This window comes from Saccoglossus kowalevskii, chromosome 7, assembly GCF_978046115.1.
Source record: "Saccoglossus kowalevskii chromosome 7, keSacKowa6.1, whole genome shotgun sequence".
Taxonomy (NCBI): Eukaryota; Metazoa; Hemichordata; class Enteropneusta; family Harrimaniidae; genus Saccoglossus; species Saccoglossus kowalevskii.
Window position 1 is genome coordinate 25221523 of NC_140647.1, and position 20953 is coordinate 25242475.

General features: G+C 34.2%; 1 protein-coding gene across 1 annotated transcript; it reads left to right on the forward strand.

Moving 5' to 3' along the window:
- Positions 1-2597: 2597 nt before the first annotated feature.
- On the forward strand, positions 2598-19285 carry LOC100368812 (L-gulonolactone oxidase-like). Its single transcript, XM_085501356.1, has 11 exons — positions 2598-2689; positions 2772-2879; positions 5722-5847; positions 9032-9129; positions 9606-9696; positions 9847-10032; positions 10869-11053; positions 13605-13754; positions 15791-15952; positions 16644-16734; positions 17347-19285. The coding sequence occupies exons 1-11, from the start codon at positions 2672-2674 to the stop codon at positions 17473-17475; spliced, it is 1344 nt and encodes a 447-aa protein (XP_085357482.1). The 5' UTR covers positions 2598-2671; the 3' UTR covers positions 17476-19285.
- The last annotated feature ends 1668 nt before the right edge of the window (positions 19286-20953 follow it).

Genomic DNA, 20953 nt, shown 5'->3' on the forward strand with positions numbered 1-20953 from the left:
CATGACAATTTGTTTCAAAATCTGGTCAAGGATGGCCGATTGACAGCCATCTGACTTTTTGGCCTTACTACTATATTTCCACAATTTATGTACCATTTTCATTCGTATTTGGCACATACATCATACATATCAGTGTGTTTCATAATCAGATCAAAGATGGCTGAATAACGGCTGTTTTTATTTTGGCCATATTACTATGACACGAAACATGTGTTTTGATGTAAATAAACAATCTGTTGTATACGCCACTTGGAACTCAAGTTTCAAGGACACGCTCGCGACAACCCCTCCGCTTTAATATGACGAGCACAAAGAGAACTTAACGGGGACTGTGTCATTTTCAATGACTTGTTTTTTGTGAAACTGTTTATTTCAATTTTATGTTTTTCTGTATTTAAAAAAAAAAAACATTTAAATAATGTATAATAAAGTGCATGATAGTTTTTTTTAGAAATATATTTTTTTTGCTTCAACAGAAGGTTTGCCTTGTTGATGGCACCCAGCCATATTTCCATGTTGTATGCAAAACTGGTTGTTGGCAATTTGTAAAATGCCTTTTAATAAACTTTCCTACATATACTGACCTGCAGAACTTGAATTATGTACAAGATAATATGTCCAGAGTTTTTTGTGTGTTAATAATGTGATGAATCAGCATCTATTGCAAAGACATCAGTTAAAATACAAGACATAAATGTCAGTCACTGCTTTTAAAAAAGTAATACGTATAGTATATGTGAGTATAGTCCCTGGTCTACAATTCAGTATAGAGGCTATATAGTGACGAGGAACTCACAATATCAACATGCAAATTCTGGTGTACAATTCTTTTGCATGAAACATAAAAAATTATTGTATTAATGTGTACATGAATATGAATTCAAAAAATGATTTTATATACCGTAAAATAATTTATTTTAGCTGGAATAAATTTTCGCTGAAAAAATATTTTTGGGTTTTTTGTATGGAATTTATTTTACTGATTTTTGACGAGTTGAATGTGAAATATAGAGATAAAAAGGTACCGGTATATTCGCTGCATTTTATTTTCACTGAATCATTCCTTCAGCGAAAAATCATCAATAACTCACTTTTGAAACAGTTTTTCAAGAACAATCTTATTAAATATGCACTAGTTCAAAATCATGACATATCAACACAAAAAATATGACCTGTTTGATTCATGAGAATCAGAGAAGTTATCCTGTGTCCATTTGAAACATAACTATGATTCCCCTCATACTGGTTGGTATTTTAACTCGTAACCCCCCCCCCCCCCTGAGAATGTCACAGGTGTTATGTGTCATATATGGGGCATTGGCTGGTTCCTGCATAAGGTTTTGTGCATATAGGACAGAGAGCGTATTTAAAGTTGCAATGTCAATTTCTCTCTTTCTTGAAAATTAAATTAAATAGTTGAAATGCCAAAACTGCATCTAAACAATGCAACGTTGTCAACTACTACCTAAACATATTAAAAGGCTTGTCTTCGTGCCATGCATGCACGAGATATATGGGTCTCATATAAACAAAGATGGCGACTTTGACTGTCGCGCAGATCAACAAGTACAAACTGAGATGTCACCAAGCTTTAATTAGGTATTTTTAGAGGATTGGAATGTCACCGGCAGTAATTATTGCAAGTCGCGCCTAGGCCAAACCTCAGACTTATGATTTTCATTAGAAGATCGCATTGGATTGTGAGAAAATCAATGTTTATCAAATGTCGCACATGCCCAGCGCGGCGACCAGTGCCTTTTAAGGTAGAAGCTATACTCATAATTTTTGACAAAATTGGTCATAAATCGCACGACAATGTTCATTAGTTTATTATGTACAATCATGAAGCTAATGTCTCATGGTACAATTAAATAGCATTATTTTGTGTGTTACAGTTGAGATTTTTGAGAAATAATATTTCTTGATAATCGCTATTTTTAAAACAATTCCATAGAACACAATGTTAAAGAAAAATTGCATTTTTTGACACTTTTTAAAACCCAGATTTTTAAAATAATTCTGAACAAAAAATACTGATTAATTTTTTCAGCCTATGTCACCAGGCTAGATTTTGAGATATTGCATAATATCTCTGCCATAGGAACCTATGGTGAAAGCATTATAATAGTGTCAAAATGGCGACTTTCCACTAAAAATAAAATCATCAATTTCTTGAAAATAAGGCTGATGACCCCCAATATCTTTCATTCTTGACACCAGAGGGCGTCATCTAGTCAAATCGTGTTAGGTAGTTATAATTAATCAAATAAGTTTCATAATTACAGCTCTGAATTTTTAAAATGCATTGACGCGGTTTAACTTTTAATTACTAAGTTGTAAATAGGAAGAGTGAATGACATGTAGAGTACACAGAGTATCTGATTCTAATTAGCATCAAATCACGCAGCTATATCGCAGGTGATCCTACATGTAAGGTTGTTTTATTTGTTCTTAAATAACAATATGATAGAATTACTCGCATTTCTCCCTAATTGATAGTCTAATTACTCAGGCTGCTGCTGGAAGTGCCCGTGAAGTATATGTGGTCTGGTGCTTCCATTGGTTATCGTTTGCCCCGGTGGTCGTCTGCTCCAAAAACAACGTGGACCTATAACATAGTGCCCTCTATGGTCGAATTGTTGATAGAGAGGAGAAACCTCTATTAAACATCATGGCGCTGAGTCGGGAGGTAAGATACACGTGCTGGTTGTTATTAATCGTATATCCACTTTGTAACATGTCGCATATTTAATAGAGATGTTTTCTCGCAGGTGCAGATAACTGGTATCCGTGGAAAACTTTTCCAAAACTGGGCCCGCACGTTTTCGTGCATACCGGAGTTGTATTTCCTACCAACGAACATTGGCGAAATTAGGCGAGTGAGTAACAATCTATTTATCTCAATGGTTCGTAGGATCAGCGTTGGGTAATAGTGTGTATCGCAATGAAAAGTCGGGAGTTATCGTAAACTCATTGACGTCATTGGTGGAGAATGACAAACATAATTGCTTCTAATTATAATAATGAAATTGAGTCGCATATTTATTTAAAGGGCGGCGGTCGTCGCGCAGCATCCCGATCGATATGGGACTTATAGCGACGTATACAACACGTGTAAAATACATTGTTTATTTACATGAAATTCGAACACGCGCTGCATGACGACCACCGCGCTTTAATCACTTATTTGATGCTTTCAGTATGGGCACAGGTAGCCGATCGAGGAATCATAATGTTACTGTACGTCTGTATGGAGATGGTATCTGCTGGTATCTAGTGCATAAAAATAGACAAGGGATAAAAAAATAAAAAAACAGTTTGAATATTAGTTGCAACTCAAATTTTCCTTCACTTTAGTAGAATAAATTAAAGGGTGGTGGTCGCCGCGTCCTGTTTGATATGAGACTCATAGCGACGTATATTATAACTCTGTGAAATACAATGTTTGTTTACATGAAATTCGAACATGCGCTGAGTCATTGGTAGCCAAGGATGCGAAAAACTGCATTATCTGTATATAAAAAAAAATTGTTTTCAAATATTCTGTGCAATTAGAGCAATGTCACATTTTTCTGTTCAGTCAAAAATCAATATTGAATTTGTTTTTGAGCTTGAAAAAAAAATTTGGCTCAATAGGTTAGGCTCTCAATAGGTCAATATTTTGTGTCAAAATCTGTTTATAATAATTCGTTTTATTATTAGTCAACAGTATGTGAACTAATTCACTACACTATGTTCAATTACCCACCATAGACTCTGATCAGACAAAATCACTATTTTGAACTGTAGGCATTAATCTGCGATTCAGCCAATTTTGGTTCACTGTTGATCTGTTTTTTGAAAAAAAAAATGGTGAAATAATATGCATAAAATGCCATTTTAGCGACAGTTTCCATAGATCACAATGAAATTTTCTACATAAATTTCGACTAAAAATATCATTTTTTGTAGTACCGGTACTTCTGGACATCAAAAAATACCTTGTAAAACTCTATATACCGTAAAATCTGTATTAGAAGCCGCATCCCTTATAGAAGTCGCACCCATTCTTTATGAATGATTGAGAACCAAAAAATCATCATTTCTCATATGTGTAGATGCTCTAATAGAAGCCACATCCCCTCTATTGCATTGTCCATTTTAATAGAAGCCGCGGTTTCTGATACAGATTTTACAGTATCTTTTTTTTCAACTTATGTCATTGAGCAAGATATTGAGATATATCTGTTCCATATGAAACAATGGTAAAATGCCCTAAAACAGACAAAACATGCTATTTTCACTGTATTTTGTACATTTCTCTGAACCAAGTATGGTGATCCAGGACCCCATATTTTTTATTTCATTTTTTTAGCTCCGCTGTCGAGTTTGTCGAGCGGAGCTTATCATATGAGTGATTGTCTGTCGTCGTCGTCCGTGTCAATGTTTTACTTTTTCGACGACTTCTTGAAAACTACAAGCCTGAATGCTTTGATACTTGGTGTATATGTACCTTGGGTAGACCTCTCTTAGGTTTGTTCATTTCATGTTCAATTCTCTAATTTTGGTGAATATTTTTGTCATTTTTGGTAAAAAGTGATATTTTCGACTTCTTGTTAAAAACCACAAGTGCAATTGCTTCGATATTACATATATAGGTACTACATGTGGACCTCTCTCAGATTTGTTCATTTTGTATTGATATCTTTAATTCTCTAATTTTGGTGAATATTTTTGTCATTTTTGGTAAAAAGTGATATTTTCAACTTCTTGTTAAAAACCACAAGTCCAATTGCTTTGATACTACATATATAGGTACTACATGTGGACCTCTCTCAGATTTGTTCATTTCGTGATGATATCTTCAATTCTCTAATTTTGGTGAATATTTTTGTCATTTTTGGTAAAAAGTGATATTTTTGACTTCTTGTTAAAAACCGTTAGTCCGATTGCTTTGATATTACATATATAGGTACTACATGTGGACCTCTCTCAGATTTGTTCATTTTGTGATATCTTCAATTCTCTAATTTTGGTGAATATTTTTGTAATTTTTGGTAAAAAGTGAATTTTCGACTTCTTGTTAAAAACCAATAGTTCAATTGCTTTGATATTATTACATATTAAGATACTACATGTAGACCTTTCTCAGATTTGTTCATTTTGTAATGATATCTTCAATTCTCTAATTTTGGTGAATATTTTTGTAATTTTTGGTAAAAAGTGATATTTTCGACTTCTTGTTAAAAACTGTAAGTCCGATTGCTTTGATACTATTCATATTGTTCATTTTCTAAAGATGTCTTCAGTTCTTTAATTGAAATGTGCATTGCTAACGGCGGAGCTATCTCAGCCGATAGGCTGCTTGTTCATACTCATGATGTAATATATCAAAATTTGTAAAAATGAAGAAAATGACAATATTTTTTACTTCTGAGTAGAATTCTACTACATGTATAATGAGAAATGAACAAGATGAAATAAGGTGTTGGTAAACTAGCAATCCCTACAAATGCTATCACCTGGTAGCATGCTACATGGAGAATAAGGATTCAGGCGTTCTTTTGAATTGCTACAGATTATATTTCGCGGTTACGAAAAACATTTTTAGTACAGTAACTGTAGCATGCCTTGATGAGGAAATGAATATTTGTTATTGTTTAAGTGTGCCACAAATGTGTTCCTAAGAGAGTCCAGTAAGTTTGGGGCTCAGATGTTATGATCTGTCGTTTTTTATGGCAGGTTTTGGAATTGGCATGGGAAAACAACAAGAAAGTAAAAGTATGTGGAAAAGGTCATTCTCCATCAGATATAGCCTGCACTACTGACTATATGATCAGTCTGGAAAAATTCAATAATGTATTGGAGGTAAGTTAATATGAATGTTTAATATTCTCCTATCTTGATCACTGTTGTGTAATTTAAAGTATCCATCATCGTGTGCATTCATAATGTGTGTATTCGTGTAAATAAACAATGTACGCATGATATATAGTACCCGGTAGATAATATTTGGTAATCGTTGTCCTAGAAAACTATTCAAAATAGCTAACGATAAACGTTTCGAGCAATGGCTCTTTACTGATAGCGTAGAAGAAAATGATTAGGTAGAATGTAAAAACAACTATTACCAAACATTATTTACTATATTTCATTTTTATCAGTCCGAGCAGTGGTTATTTATTGTGTAAGCGATTGACTTAGATTGCTTGATGGCCCAGTATGGGCGTGAGTGAAAGGTGCAAAATATGGCGCAGAATAATGGTGCATCTAGGGGGCACACAATGCTTATTTCGGGAAATTGGCTGGTGCATTCAGGTGCCACAAAGTACCAATTTTGATCTCCACACATACCTCGTGTATGTGTATGTCTGTTCCACCATTATCGCAAGAACCAATCATCACATTTCAATGAAACTTGATACATAGTTGCCCAGTTTCACTGTTAATAATCTGATTAGTTTAGTTTCAGATTAAAATCGGGCTTACTAATTAAAATAATTTGCATAATAAGCTAAATTTTAGCTTTTCCACTGATATCATATCATATCTTATTTCAATGACACTTTGACCATATGTTCATGTTTTGGTTGAAATCTGTGTATATTAATTGTCAAATTTGCATAAATTAGCATATTCTTAGCTTGTCCATAGATATTTCAATAACAACTCATCAGATTTCAATGATTACATAGGTGCTCTTGGGGTAATCCTTTGAAGTGATCAGTTTAGGGTTGAAAACAATGCATAATGATTACCTAATTTGCATAAATAAGATCCGATTTTAAATAAACATGCTGCATAGTTGAACTCTGGAATAAATTAGACTGCAAACCAGAGATATACAATCAAATGTATTCTTTTTGTTTTAATAAGAATTTTTCTGTGAATATTATTATCTTCAATATTTCAATAGTCAACTTGTATTAGTATCTAAGCTTTTTGAAGTTTGAATTAATTTTAAATATATAACAATTTTACATCATATGCCTCTGATTCTTTCTCAGCACACAGGAGTTGTTTCAAAGCTTTATTAGTCCCCGTTCGGACGTAGTCCAAAAAACGGGGACTAATGTTTTGCCCTGTGTGCGTCCGTGCATGCGTCCGTGATCACCTGTATCTCGAACATGCATGGACCGATTAAGTTCAACCTTCACTCATACATCACACATTATATGGGACATATGCACATGCATTTTTTTCATGATCCGATTAACGATAGCCGAATAGCGGCCATTTTAAGGCCGAAAATGCATCAAAATCACACATTTTCACCATTCCGGACCCGGATCTCAGTTATGCATGGACAGATTTTGTTCAAATTTGGTACATACATTAAACATAATAGGACCTTGATGCACGTCATTTTTTTTTTTGGATCGGGTTTGAAATGGCCGACTGGCGGCCATTTTGTTTTAAAGAATTCAGTTCTGGATACGTATCTGAGACATGCTTGGATTGATCGAGTTCAAACTTCACACACACAAGGTACATCATGTCACAAATATGTATGTGCATTTGTTTCATGATCTCATTAACGATAGCCAAATGGCGGCCGCTTTAAGGCCAAAAATGCATTGAAATCGCACATTTTCACCATTCCGGACCCGGATCTCAGTTATGCATGGACGGATTTCGTTCAAATTTGGTACATACATTAAACAAAATAGGACCTTGATGCACATCATTTTTTTTTTTGGATCGGGTTTGAAATGGCCGACTGGCGGCCATTTTGTTTTAAAGAATTCAGTTCTGGATCCGTATCTGAGACATGCTTGGATTGATCGAGTTCAAACTTCACACACACAAGGTACATCATGTCACAAATATGTATGTGCATTTGTTTCATGATCTCATTAACGATAGCCAAATGGCGGCCGCTTTAAGGCCGAAAATGCATTGAAATCGCACATTTTCACCATTCCGGACCCGGATCTCAGTTATGCATGGACGGATTTCGTTCAAATTTGGTACATACATTAAACATAATAGGACCTTGATGCACGTCATTTTTTTTTCCGGATCAAGTTTGAAATGGCCGACTGGCAGCCATTTTGTTTTAAAGAATTCAGTTCTGGATCCGTATCCGAGACATGTCTGGATTGATCAAGTTCAAACTTCACACACACAAGATACATCATGTCAAAAATATATATGTGCATTTGTTTCATGATCTCATTAACGATAGCCAAATGGCGGTCGCTTTAGGCCGAAAATGCATTGAAATCGCGAATTTTCATCATTCCGGACCCAGATCTCAGTTATGCATGGACGGATTTCGTTCAAATTTGGTACATACATTAAACATAATAGGACCTTGATGCACGTCATTTTTTTTTTCCGGATCAAGTTTGAAATGGCCGACTGGCAGCCATTTTGTTTTAAAGAATTCAGTTCTGGATCCGTATCCGAGACATGTCTGGATTGATCAAGTTCAAACTTCACACACACAAGGTACATCATGTCACAAATATGTATGTGCATTTGTTTCATGATCTCATTAACGATAGCCAAATGGAGCGCTTTAAGGCCGAAAATGCATTGAAATCCTACATTTTCACCATTCCGGACCCGGATCTCAGTTATGCATGGACGGATTTTGTTCAAATTTGGTACATACATTAAACATAATAGGACCTTGATGCACGTCTTTTTTTTTTTCGGATCAAGTTCGAAATGGCCGACTGGCAGCCATTTTGTTTTAAAGAACACAGTTCTGGATCCGTATCCGAGACATGTCTGGATTGATCAAGTTCAAACTTCACACACACATGGTACATCATGTCACAAATAGATATGTGCATTTGTTTCATGATCCGCTTAACAATAGCTGAATGATGGCCGAAAATGCATCAAAATCACGTATTTTCACAATTCCGGAACCGGATCTCAGTCATGCATGGATGGATTTTGTTCAGATTTAGTACAATGTGTTGTACATATGCAGGTGCATTTCGGTCATGATCTGCTTTGAATGTATATGTCACTCAAATATGAACGGAACAGGGACGTGTCATTGACAATGACTTGTTTAATTAATCTTTTTTTTAAGGTAAATGAAGATGCTCATCAGATAACAGTAGAATCTGGTTTAGAAGTTGAAGTTTTGAATACCAAAATATTACCCATATACAATCTCGCACTCAGCAAGTATGATAAGTTGTATTAATTATCTTTTCAATCTAAAAAACATTTTACTTAAAAGTAATCCAATATTATATGAATTCAATTAATTTCAACAGTGAATTTTATTGAAATCCAAATACTGTAAAATACTTTATTTAACGTTTTTTTTTAGATTTTGGAACTGATATATTAATTTCTTGTCACAATGAGTCAGCAAATCCACATGTACTGTGAAATACTTTATTTTAGCTGGAATAAATTTTCGCTGAAAAGACTTTTTCGGGTGTTTTGTATAGAATTTATTTTCACTGATTTTTGGCAACTTTAAAATAAAATATAGGAAAAAAGGTATATTCGCTGAATTTTATTTTCACTGAATCCTTACCTCACCGAAAATAGCGAAAATTGATTCCAACCAAAAAAAAGTATTTTATAGTATTATTTTTGTCATAATGATACACATGACTAAATGTATATGATGTGAAATTGTTTCATTTCAGTCTTGGAGCGATATCTGGTCTATCAGTTGCTGGTATGATATCGACAGGTACACATGGTACTGGAGCCAAGTTTGGATGCCTTGCCACTGCCGTAAGTGTCGACTAATTTGATTTTCTATTAGATTATTGTTTGCATGCTTTTGGTGTGTTTCAAAGGCGTGGCCCAGCAACCACAACATGACCTGACCTGAGTATGTGCGTCTCCACAATGCATTTGCATTTAACTATTTACTTATTACAGATTGTCAAAGTGGATCTGCTGACTGCAGAAGGGGAATTAATCAGCTGTTCACGCGATGAAAATAAGGATATATTTCTTGCGTGTTGTTGTGGTATTGGTGCTCTGGGTGTCATTGTTCATGTTACCATACAATGTGAACCTGCATTTAAACTGTGGGAAAGACAATCATCGTGTTCACTAACAGAGGTAAGTCCCATATTGTAATTCACAACCCTTGATTCTGACATTTCATCTGTTACAGACCCACCTTTGAAAGTATATTATTCTTTATGGACTGGATACAGCTTTTACAGCCCGAGGTTGTGCGGCAGAAGTGCCCAAGCTTGTGATTATATGCAAGTCGCACGACCAAGGGCAGCAAATGGCGTATCCAGTTCATAAAGGATTTTTCATATACCTTATAGGTGTAATTACAATTTTACCACTGTGTGACCTCAAACACACGGCGTAATTTAGAATGACATGTTTTGTTTTGAATGATGAAAGCCGGGCACGCTGTGACAGTCATGATGCGGGAAATTATTGCCCTGATGTGAAGGCGCACTTCCCATAGCGTTATGAGGCCGAGCAATACAAGGTATATGATAATGGAGATTTATGATTATGTACTTGGTTGAAGTATGCCGTGTATTCAAATCTATTATCAAGACTTAACCAGAAAACAGCGTATGTTTAATTTTCTCTTTGTTATTTATCAGCCTTAATACTTTTTTGATGGTCAAAAAAAAGCCTGGCTTCGCCACGCTCTTGTTACATCGCAATATGATTTGCATTGAGGTCTTTGATGTAAGTTTGTATCTCATAGATTACATTAATTTCATAAAATGCTGTCATTAATTCTGATTCACATGTGTACATTTGAATTATGCATGATTTTGTGACAGTAGCAAGTTTAACATTTCTAAACGGACATTCACATTTACTTTGCTGTCATCGTACAGGTCCCTAACTTTGAGAATAATGAGGTTATGGTGACCTTGTCTGCATAGTATGAATAATCGTATCTTTATCCTATGTTTTAGGTGTTGGGTGACTTGGACACACATTTATCTGCAAGTGAACACTTCCGATTCTTCTGGTTTCCCCACACAAACAATGTCGCTGTTTTCCATGCTGATCGAACAACTAAGAATATTTGTGTCAAATCCAGCTGGTTGTGGAACACCGCAGTGGCAAACTATTCTCTAGAGTTTGCCTACTGGCTTAGGTGAGAATTCCAGGATTGAATGTCACTATTTTAGTCCCTGTTTGGTTGAAGTCTGAAAACAAGGATTGTATTTTGACCTCTGTGCATCAATTAGTCTGTTCGTTCAGATCTTCATCTCAGGTGTGCCTTAATACCAAATTACATTCAAACTTCACACATATAACATATAAAAATTACATCACAAAATGTGTAAGTACCTACTACAAGTAAACTGTAAAGCTACAAACTTGGCATGTTTACTTGAACTGGGAAAATATCCACTTATCATCTCAAGCATCAAACGTATGATTAACTACTGGCTGAAAATAAAACATATGGAAGAAAACACTCTGATCTCTGAGGCCTATAAACTTGGCACCAATTTGGACAAAGAAAACGTCAGTAATTGGACCACAAGCATAAAAAAATTACTGAACCTTTTAGAAATTAGTGATGTTTGCGAAAAAACCAGTATTATCCCATTAGCTAGAAAAAAACTAAAAAATATGTTTGAAAAACACTGCACAGAAACAATGCATAATGACAATAAAGGCACTAATCACAAAAATAAACTTTGTACCTACAGACAGCTGAAAACTGATTTTGCACTTTAAAAATTCCTTGAAATTATTAAAAACCCCATCCACAGATCATCTATGACTAAACTGAGGATAAGTGCCCACATACTTCAGATTGAAGTTGGGCGATATCACAACATAGATATCCTAAATAGAACATGCCCTGTCTGTGACTCCAATGAAATTGAAGACAAAGAACACTTCCTCTTCAATTGTAACCTGTACAAATTTGAAAGAGATGCTTTGTTTGAAAACTTAAACTTATCCGGTAATCTGAAAGCACTTCTCAATAACAAAAATTCTGAAACTGTCCAAGCAATTGCCAAGTTTATCAGCGACTGTTTCACTAAAAGAGAGAACTTCATGAAAAGCAATTTACCAGCTTCCTCAAAATAACACCAAAAAATATTTATATAATAATATTTTCACAATATTACTATTTATTATTTCCTTTTTTTTATTATTATTCCGTATGTATTTTATTGTTCCTTATATCCTTATTGTATTCTAATCTAGATCCCAGAGGGGATACGATATCAATAAAGGTTGTTATTATTATCTTTAGGATACATATACACATCTATTCGTTTCATGTGCTGATTAACAGTGGCTGTCTCATTGCAGTTTTGTTTACTATTGAACTAACTGTCATGACTTGTACAACCATATGTTACTACTGATACCTCTAGATAAATATACATTTTGTTGGTCCATGCTCATTTTTCTTCACTTTGAATTTATTTATGCCTTGTATCAATCACAACTCACGCTTGTCTTTGGGTTCCATCAAACTTGTCCTGAATCATTTCTCAGGCATTTCAAGGCTCATTTCATTCAAAGTTAATATACCAGGCATGATGGGTTATGACAAACTGGGTATTTGCATCAATCGTGTGTTTTGACTCAAAACACGACGGCCATGTTGAGATTATTTTTACTTCCGTGTTCAAAGCAAACAGTATAGAAGTCTTTGCGATTTAGTGTGTGTCTTTGTTTTTGTCTGTTTCACTTATATCTCAAGAATCAATTATTTTATTTTATTCAAACTTAGTACATAGATGCTCTGGGATAATGCTCAGACCTGATTAGTTTTTGGATGAAACCTGTACATATTAATTACCTGTTTGCATATTGATTACCGGTATCTAATTTTAAGCATTTTTACTTGCTTCTCTGTACTATTAAACAGACTTCAATGAAACTTGGTACATAAATGCTTTGGAGTAATGCTTAGACCTGATTAGTTTTTGGATGAAACCTGACTGTACATATTAATTACCTGTTTGCATATTGATTACTGGTATCTAATTTTAAGCATTTTTACTTGCTTCTCTGTACTATTGAACAGACTTCAATGAAACTTGGTACATAAATGCTTTGAAGTAATGCTTAGACCTGATTAGTTTTTGGATGAAACCTGACTGTACATATTAATTACCTGTTTGCATATTGATTACTGGTATCTAATTTTAAGCATTTTTACTTGCTTCTCTGTACTATTGAACAGACTTCAATGAAACTTGGTACATAAATGCTTTGAAGTAATGCTTAGACCTGATTAGTTTTTGGATGAAACCTGACTGTACATATTAATTACCTGTTTGCATATTGATTGCTGGTATCTAATTTTAAGCATTTTTACTTGCTTCTCTGTACTATTGAACAGACTTCAATGAAACTTGGTACATAAATTCTTTGAAGTAATGCTCAGACCTGTTTAGTTTTTGGGTGAATCCGAGCATGTTAATTACTTTTATGCAATTCATATTATGTTATTCTTTAAGGGACATTGAGATTAATACAGTATAAGTAGTATTATTTGAAGAACATGAATATTAATTAATTTTTTTATGTAATTATGGTGACTTCATTGTGTGAAATATAATCTTGCAATGTTCTAACTCAACTTGACCTTCGTCATGTGCAACATAACAAACCCTTATCTTGTGATCTACTTCAGTGACGCATATTGATTTGTACATTTTTTATTTCAGCACCTTCATTCCAAGATTAGTGCCTCTTATTAACAGATTATATTACCATATGCTATTCACTACACCCAGTGAGAGAGTAGATGTCAGTTATAAAGTACTCAACTTTGATTGCAAGTTCAGTCAATACGTTACAGAATGGGCAATACCAAGGTATGTATAATTGTTAGTTCCCGTTCAGACGTAGTCCAAAAACGGGGACTTATGGTTTGCCCTGTGTGCGTCCGTGTGTCCGTGCGTTTGTGATCACCTGTATCTCGAACATGCATGGACCGATTAAGTTCAAACTTCACTCATACATCACACATTATATGGGACATATGCACATGCATTTTTTTCATGATCCGATTAACGATAGCCGAATAGCGACCATTTTAAAGCCGAAAATGCATCAAAATCGCACATTTTCACCATTCCGGACCCAGATCTCAGTTATGCATGGACAGATTTTGTTCAAATTTGGTACATACATTAAACATAATAGGACCTTGATGCACGTCATTTTTTTTTTTCGGATCAAGTTCGAAATGGCCGACGGGCGGCCATTTTGTTTTTAAAGAATTCAGTTCTGGATCCGTATCCAAGACATGTCTGGATTGATCAAGTTCAAACTTCACACACACATGGTGCATCATGTCACAAATAGATATGTGCATTTGTTCCATGATCCGCTTAACGATAGCTGAATGATGGCCATTTTAAGGCCGAAAATGCATCACAATCACATATTTTCACAATTCCAGAACCGGATCTCAGTCATGCATGGATGGATTTTGTTCAGATTTAGTGCATATATTAAACATAATATAAGCTTGATGCACACCAATTTTTCTTCAGATCAAGTTCAAAATGGCCGACTGGCAGCCATTTTGTTCTAAAGAATTTAGTTTTCGATCCATATCTTGGACATGCCTGGACAGATCAAGACCACACTTCACACACATCATACAATGTGTTGTACATATGCAGGTGCATTTCGGATCAGACCACTGAAAGTGATCTGAGATTTCGGTCATGATCTGCTTTGAATGTATATGTCACTCAAATATGAATGGAACAGGGACGTGTCATTGACAATGACTTGTTTCAACTATTTTGCATGTTGCATCATAGTCTCCAAACTGATTGACATTGTTTGATACTCACAAACATCGTCCATATTGTAAACAACAGCTACCATGATTCTCATACAATGTAAATAATACATACAATGTAGATTTTTTACTTTAAATTTCAACTGAGGCAGCACAAATTTTCAATGCTTTAAAGGCCTGATGTATGAAAACAATATCCTCAACGTATTTTCGATTCACCTTGAGTAAAAAACTAATCTTGTGGGATTATGTGTTTTCACAGATATTCAAATGTTCAAAAAATTATTTGTATCTTGCCCTATCATTGATATTTAAAACTTTTCTGTTTTTTCCTTCCAAACTGTAACTGATATCTATGAACAAATGCAAGGTTATAGTAATCAGGGTTCTACTCACGTTGGACAGTGCTGCCTGGCGCTCAAATAAAAAAGCAGGTACAAAAACCTGCCGACCGGCACTATTGTTTACTGGTAATCTTCGCATTAATGTTGGTTTATTCTGTACGCGACCTTGTCGCAGACGTTCGATGTCAATTTTTTTTGGGGGGGATAGACCAAAGTAATGAATGGAGTTGCCATACTCTCAATCATTGTGCTTTGAAACCTCTTTAGTGATCAGTGACTGTTCTGATGGAAAATGCAAATCCAAAATCCAACCAACAGTCTTCAAATCGGTGGCTATCCAGACTTGACCAAATCAGCCTAGTTAATCTTGTTCAAATTGCTTTTGACAGCTATGACTACCAAGCGGCCATACAATGTTGGACAGCAAAAAACAATTAGATAAACATTAGTAATGAAATAATAACAACGACAAATTTTAATTTGTTATTTATTTGACTTAATTATTTGCATGACAGTAAGGACAATAATTTGCGTATTCTAGTATTTATTTTTTACTTAGGAGACCAGTTAAACATTTTTGTCGTCTGTTTTATTTATTTATTCCATCCTAGTTTTGTAATACAAAAGTATAGTAATAACAAAATAATATGATACACAACTCAAAACATTTCAGTGAATATTATGAAGTGAACAGCACTCTTGTCAGCCTGGGCAGAAGTTTAAATAGTCATTCTATGTTTTGTATTGACAGAGAAAAAACAGGTGAAGTGTTGAGGAGTTTACAGAGATGGGTTGAAATGAGTGGTGAGGTTGCTCATTTCCCAGTAGAAGTGAGGTTTGTTAACAGGGATGACATACTTATCAGTCCAGCTTATGGCAGAGATACGTGCTTTATTAACATCATTATGTACAGGTATTTGGTTTTTATTCATTTTATGGTTTTTATTTACTGGTTTTATTTTTAGCACACAGCTAGAGGTTAATTGATAACCATAGTTAAAGGGTCATAAAGGTGTTCAGAATGTTTCAACAGATTTTATTTTAATAATATAATCTGATGGGATGCTAACATTTTATCTATTAGAAGCGCAATTCCAATAAAAGCCCATATAAACCCCAAATTATATTTGTTGTATATTTATGATCTCCATAGAAACAACTCTGTAATTTCTGTAACTGGTACTAATAGAGCAAATATGGTATTTGCATTCTGTGATCGTTAACATTTTCTCCACCAGTTCCCTCTTTTTATCACAAATCTTCCCGTTATAGTCTGCACTTTCTTTAAGAAGATTGGGACAAACAGAGCCAAATTTTTTGAGTACAAACTAAAAATTTACTTAAATTTTGTTTGTTGGCTCCAGAAATATTAAAGAATATGAGAAAAAAAGGGCTAAAAAATTTGGTTGATAAAATCTGGCAATGAAAAGGTTAAGTGACATATTTTATTAAACTTTATAAACAGTAAAGCTAGTAAATCTATCAGGTCTATAGTCCTCCCTGTTATTTATTTCTTCATCTCAAATCGTGTTTCTCAGTTAGCTAATTAACTGTATGATCTCAAGTGATTGACATTTTCTTCTTTATATCTTACTCGCAACTAGACCATATGGTAAATTTGTAGAGCATTCCAAGTATTGGACTGCGTATGAAGACATTATGATGAAAGCAGGTGGCAGGCCACATTGGGCAAAGGTGAGTTTACCGGTGAAAAATCTGGGCTAAAATCACTCAAAATAAGCGTTATTTGCTTACTCTAGCTTGTACCTTAATTCACTAGCACTTCAATTTGGGAAGTGCTTGTCAAATAATAATCAAATCTTGGTATATTCATTTTGTTTTAGTAGATCTAGTATCAAAATTAAAAGTAGCTTGTTTTTTGTTATGGTTTTAGAATGTTCAATATTCAACATAGAGGGCGCTTAAAAATCTGGCCTGTAACCTGCACTTATTTGTGGAAGACGAAGGAGATCTACAATTAGTCGTGAAGGAATAATAATCCAGTGTCCTATCCCAGATAACTTTGAACACTCTGAAAATGGTGGATTTTTTAAAATGATTAACAAATTCTCCCTCATTCTGAATACAAAGAGCGATTATTCAAATCATCGTCATATCGTACAAAATGTAATTTCACCTGGTGGATGTTTATAGTTTCTATATTTTCGTTTAAATCACCTGTATCGAATACATAATAACTGAGTTTATTATAGTGATCAATGTTTCACATAGCCACATAATATGAATGCAATTGTTGTCAGTTGGAGCCATTAATTATACTCATTACTCTATTGTCTTTTTTTTTAGGCACATAAAATAACCAGAGAACAATTCCTGGACATGTATCCCAAGTTTTCAAGGTTTCTGGAAATTCGACAACAACTTGACCCCAATGGAATGTTCATGAATGAATACCTAAACAGAGTCTTAACGTAAAATCTTTGAGCACTGCGATGAAACAGATGTTACTCTACTTTTTAGTTTCTTTGCTCTGTCTATAGATACTGTGTGTCTGTTACCAGGCTGCAATCAGGTTGCAAAGATGAATTGTGTCTGACTTTCAGGTGTTTGAATGGACAGTGATTCCACTAGGTTACCAGATGAGGAAACCCGCTGGTTTGGTTATACATGTGACATAATTACGGGCCAGAAATGAACATATCCCAACATTTCTGATGCCTGGAATTCCATGACAAAAGTCATGGTAATAATGGTATTCAAATGGTTTGAAATTGGTAAAGGGATAGAAGATCATTTTCTGTATATATTGTTTCCATCTTCGTCTTTCACAACCATTTACACCCTTCACGCTATCACATTTCATCACTCAAGAGCATGACTGATATAAGAAAATCAGTCAGTCAGTTAAAATCATGTTTGACCAATAACCAATCAGGGACAATGTTTACAGATTTAGTAAATTTGAACAACATTCTCAAAGTGATTGGCAAATTCAGTCCGAGTCCCAGAATGCAATTTCCTTACATACTGTGTTGGAGGTGCATTGTCAATATAAGTATCTCAGCAGAAGCCTACTCATAATTCATGAGAAAGTTGGTCATAAATGACATAACAATGTCAATTATGTAGAATAATGGCGCTAATATCCCATGGCACCATGAAATAACATTCTTTTGTGTGTTACAGTGACATATTTTGAGAAACTTCTAATATTTATCCAACAATTCTATTAAACACAACGTTAAAAAATAATTACGTTTTTTGAAATAATTCAGGACAAAAATAGGTACCCCATCAGTCACATTACCAGTATATAATGTCACCAGCCTACAATTTGACATATGGCATAATATCTCTGCCGTAAATATCTATGGTACAGTACAAACAAAATAGCCACTATCAACTGAATGCAAACATTATTTTCCCGAAAATTAGATTTGTGACCCCATACTTTTTTAAATTCGATATTCTTATATTGCCCAAGAGTATACAAATGTAATTTATTGCAAAATGAATACATACTGGGATCTGCATTTATGAGTATGAATCTTCTGTACCTGATCAGATTTTAATCAAAATTAATCAACTTTCTTGTAATAACTTTGTATACAAATTATATATTAGGAATGATTTGAAACAATTATGTAGTACTGAGTGTTCCTATTTATGGTTACATACCTGTAACATGATATATTTGGAGGTCATTCCTGTGTGACACATTAACCTTTTCACCACCAGGTCCTCTTCATCACAGATTCACAAAACAGTCTGTTCATAGTCTGCACTTTCCTCAAATTGTCAACATTATAAAGTAAAACTCAAAGTGTATCTGTTCGCTCCAAATTTTGGGTTCATTTCCAGAAATATTGAAAAAAAATAAGAAAAAAGGGCAGAAAAATTTTGACAAAGTCTGGTGGTGGAAAGGTGAAACAGATTGTGTTTTATCATGCATAAATAAATTCAGAATCACCTCCACCTTCAATAATATTTTCACAAATCACTGTAAATCTATTTTAATTACTTATGGAATATAAATTGACATAACACAAAAACAAGATTAGTAGAATTTATTTCAGTCCTGTACTTTATTTATGCACCCTATTGGTGATAAACATAGAACTCTATTAAATATTATTTTTCTGATTACAAATTGTGGCATGCTGTGGTACTATTAGAATTATTCATACATACAGGGCAAAGTTGGTAAAAGCCCAAAAAAAAAATATTATGAGAAATTGTAATTATGTATGAATATACAGTAGTATTAAAATAGTAAGAAAATACATTTTTCCTTTTTTTGTTGAGTTATTCTGAGAATACAGAACGAGTCATACTGTAATATCCAAAGCCTTTTAAAAATTATGAATTCCTTTGAAACCAACGTCTTTGATAGTATGCGTTTCAATCGCAATGTTAATCCACATAGAATTAGACTAATGCAGATCCATTCTTCTAAATCTGATCTGCTGAACATTGTATCAAGATTACATAATGTCTTATGTATGTACATGCACTGTAAACTCTGTATTAGAAGCTGTAGCTTCTTTTAAACTGATACAATGCAACAGAGGGGATGCCGCTTCTATGAGAAATGAGAAATATACCACCTGAGCTTGAATGTAACAAAAGCGGATAAGACCTTGAACGCCGTGCTATGTGCGAACGTGAGAGGCAACATATTTGTATTGACCAATCACAGTGTTGTATATTTGTATCAATGTTTCCCGCTCAAGTTCAGAATCCATACGAGAGTACCGGGGCTATATAGCACTAAATGTACTTGATACAGGACTCTTCAAATAATGTTGTGTCTGAATGCTGGATATCTGGTTTTATATGAAACATTACGTCCAAATATACGACTTTCCCACAAGAAATTGTGAATTTTTGGTTCTCCATTATTCAAAAAAAATAGGTGCGACTTCTATTAGGGTTGTGGCTTCAAATACAGATTTTAAGATACCAAGTTTAAAAACGATGTACATGACAGATCCACTCAGTTTGGGGGTTGAAATCTATGCGTAATAAATACTCTATTTTCTACTACCTATCTCAAAAACCAATTATTGCATTTCAATAAGATTTGATACCTGGGAACAAAAGACCTGATTATTTTTGAAATTTGAGCATTCTAATTGCCAGATCATCACATTTCATTGAAATTTGGTTCATAGATGCTCAGAGATAATCCACACACGATTAGTTTAATGTTGAAAAATATGCATCTAATTAATTTCAGTTATCTCAAAAAATCATTTAAATTGATAGAGGTGCTCTGTAATTAGACTGCAAACCAAATTTATTTTCTTAAAGTATTGTAAACTGCAATAATGTGGATCACATTGTGCATCTCAAATAGACAAATATTAATATGCCTCTAATACTCTCAGCACACTAGATTTCTTTAATTTTAGCACTAAAATGGCTGATACTCTACCTTCTTGCATCAGATCACAAAATGGTCATGCATATATCCAGACATGTCGGATACAAGAATGTATTGAGAAACTTTGGTTATCAAAGGTACTGATGATGGCTATACCATTTGGTGAACTGAATGTTTGCAACTGTACAATACATAAAATATAGGGAATTTTGGTGGGGAAATAACTTCCTTGGAGAGAGAAATTACATGTCTGTAGTGGAACTGTACCATGAAAGAGTGATAATATGGTAGTATACAACAAACACAGCAGATTCGAGGAACTAATCCATCTTTAATTTTCTACAAACTTCCAAAAAAGAATTACATACCAAAACCATACAAAAAAATTATCACTAATGCCAACCTCAAGTAGATGTGCCACATCAAAAAACGTTAGTAAAATCAAGTTATCTTGCACCCCCCTCAAATTGCTATAAATGTTTACTTTGTGATACCACATTGTATCCTCTTCCCAGGAAGCTTGAAAACAGGACACCTTGTGCCAAGTGTAGAAAAATCACAAAGTAA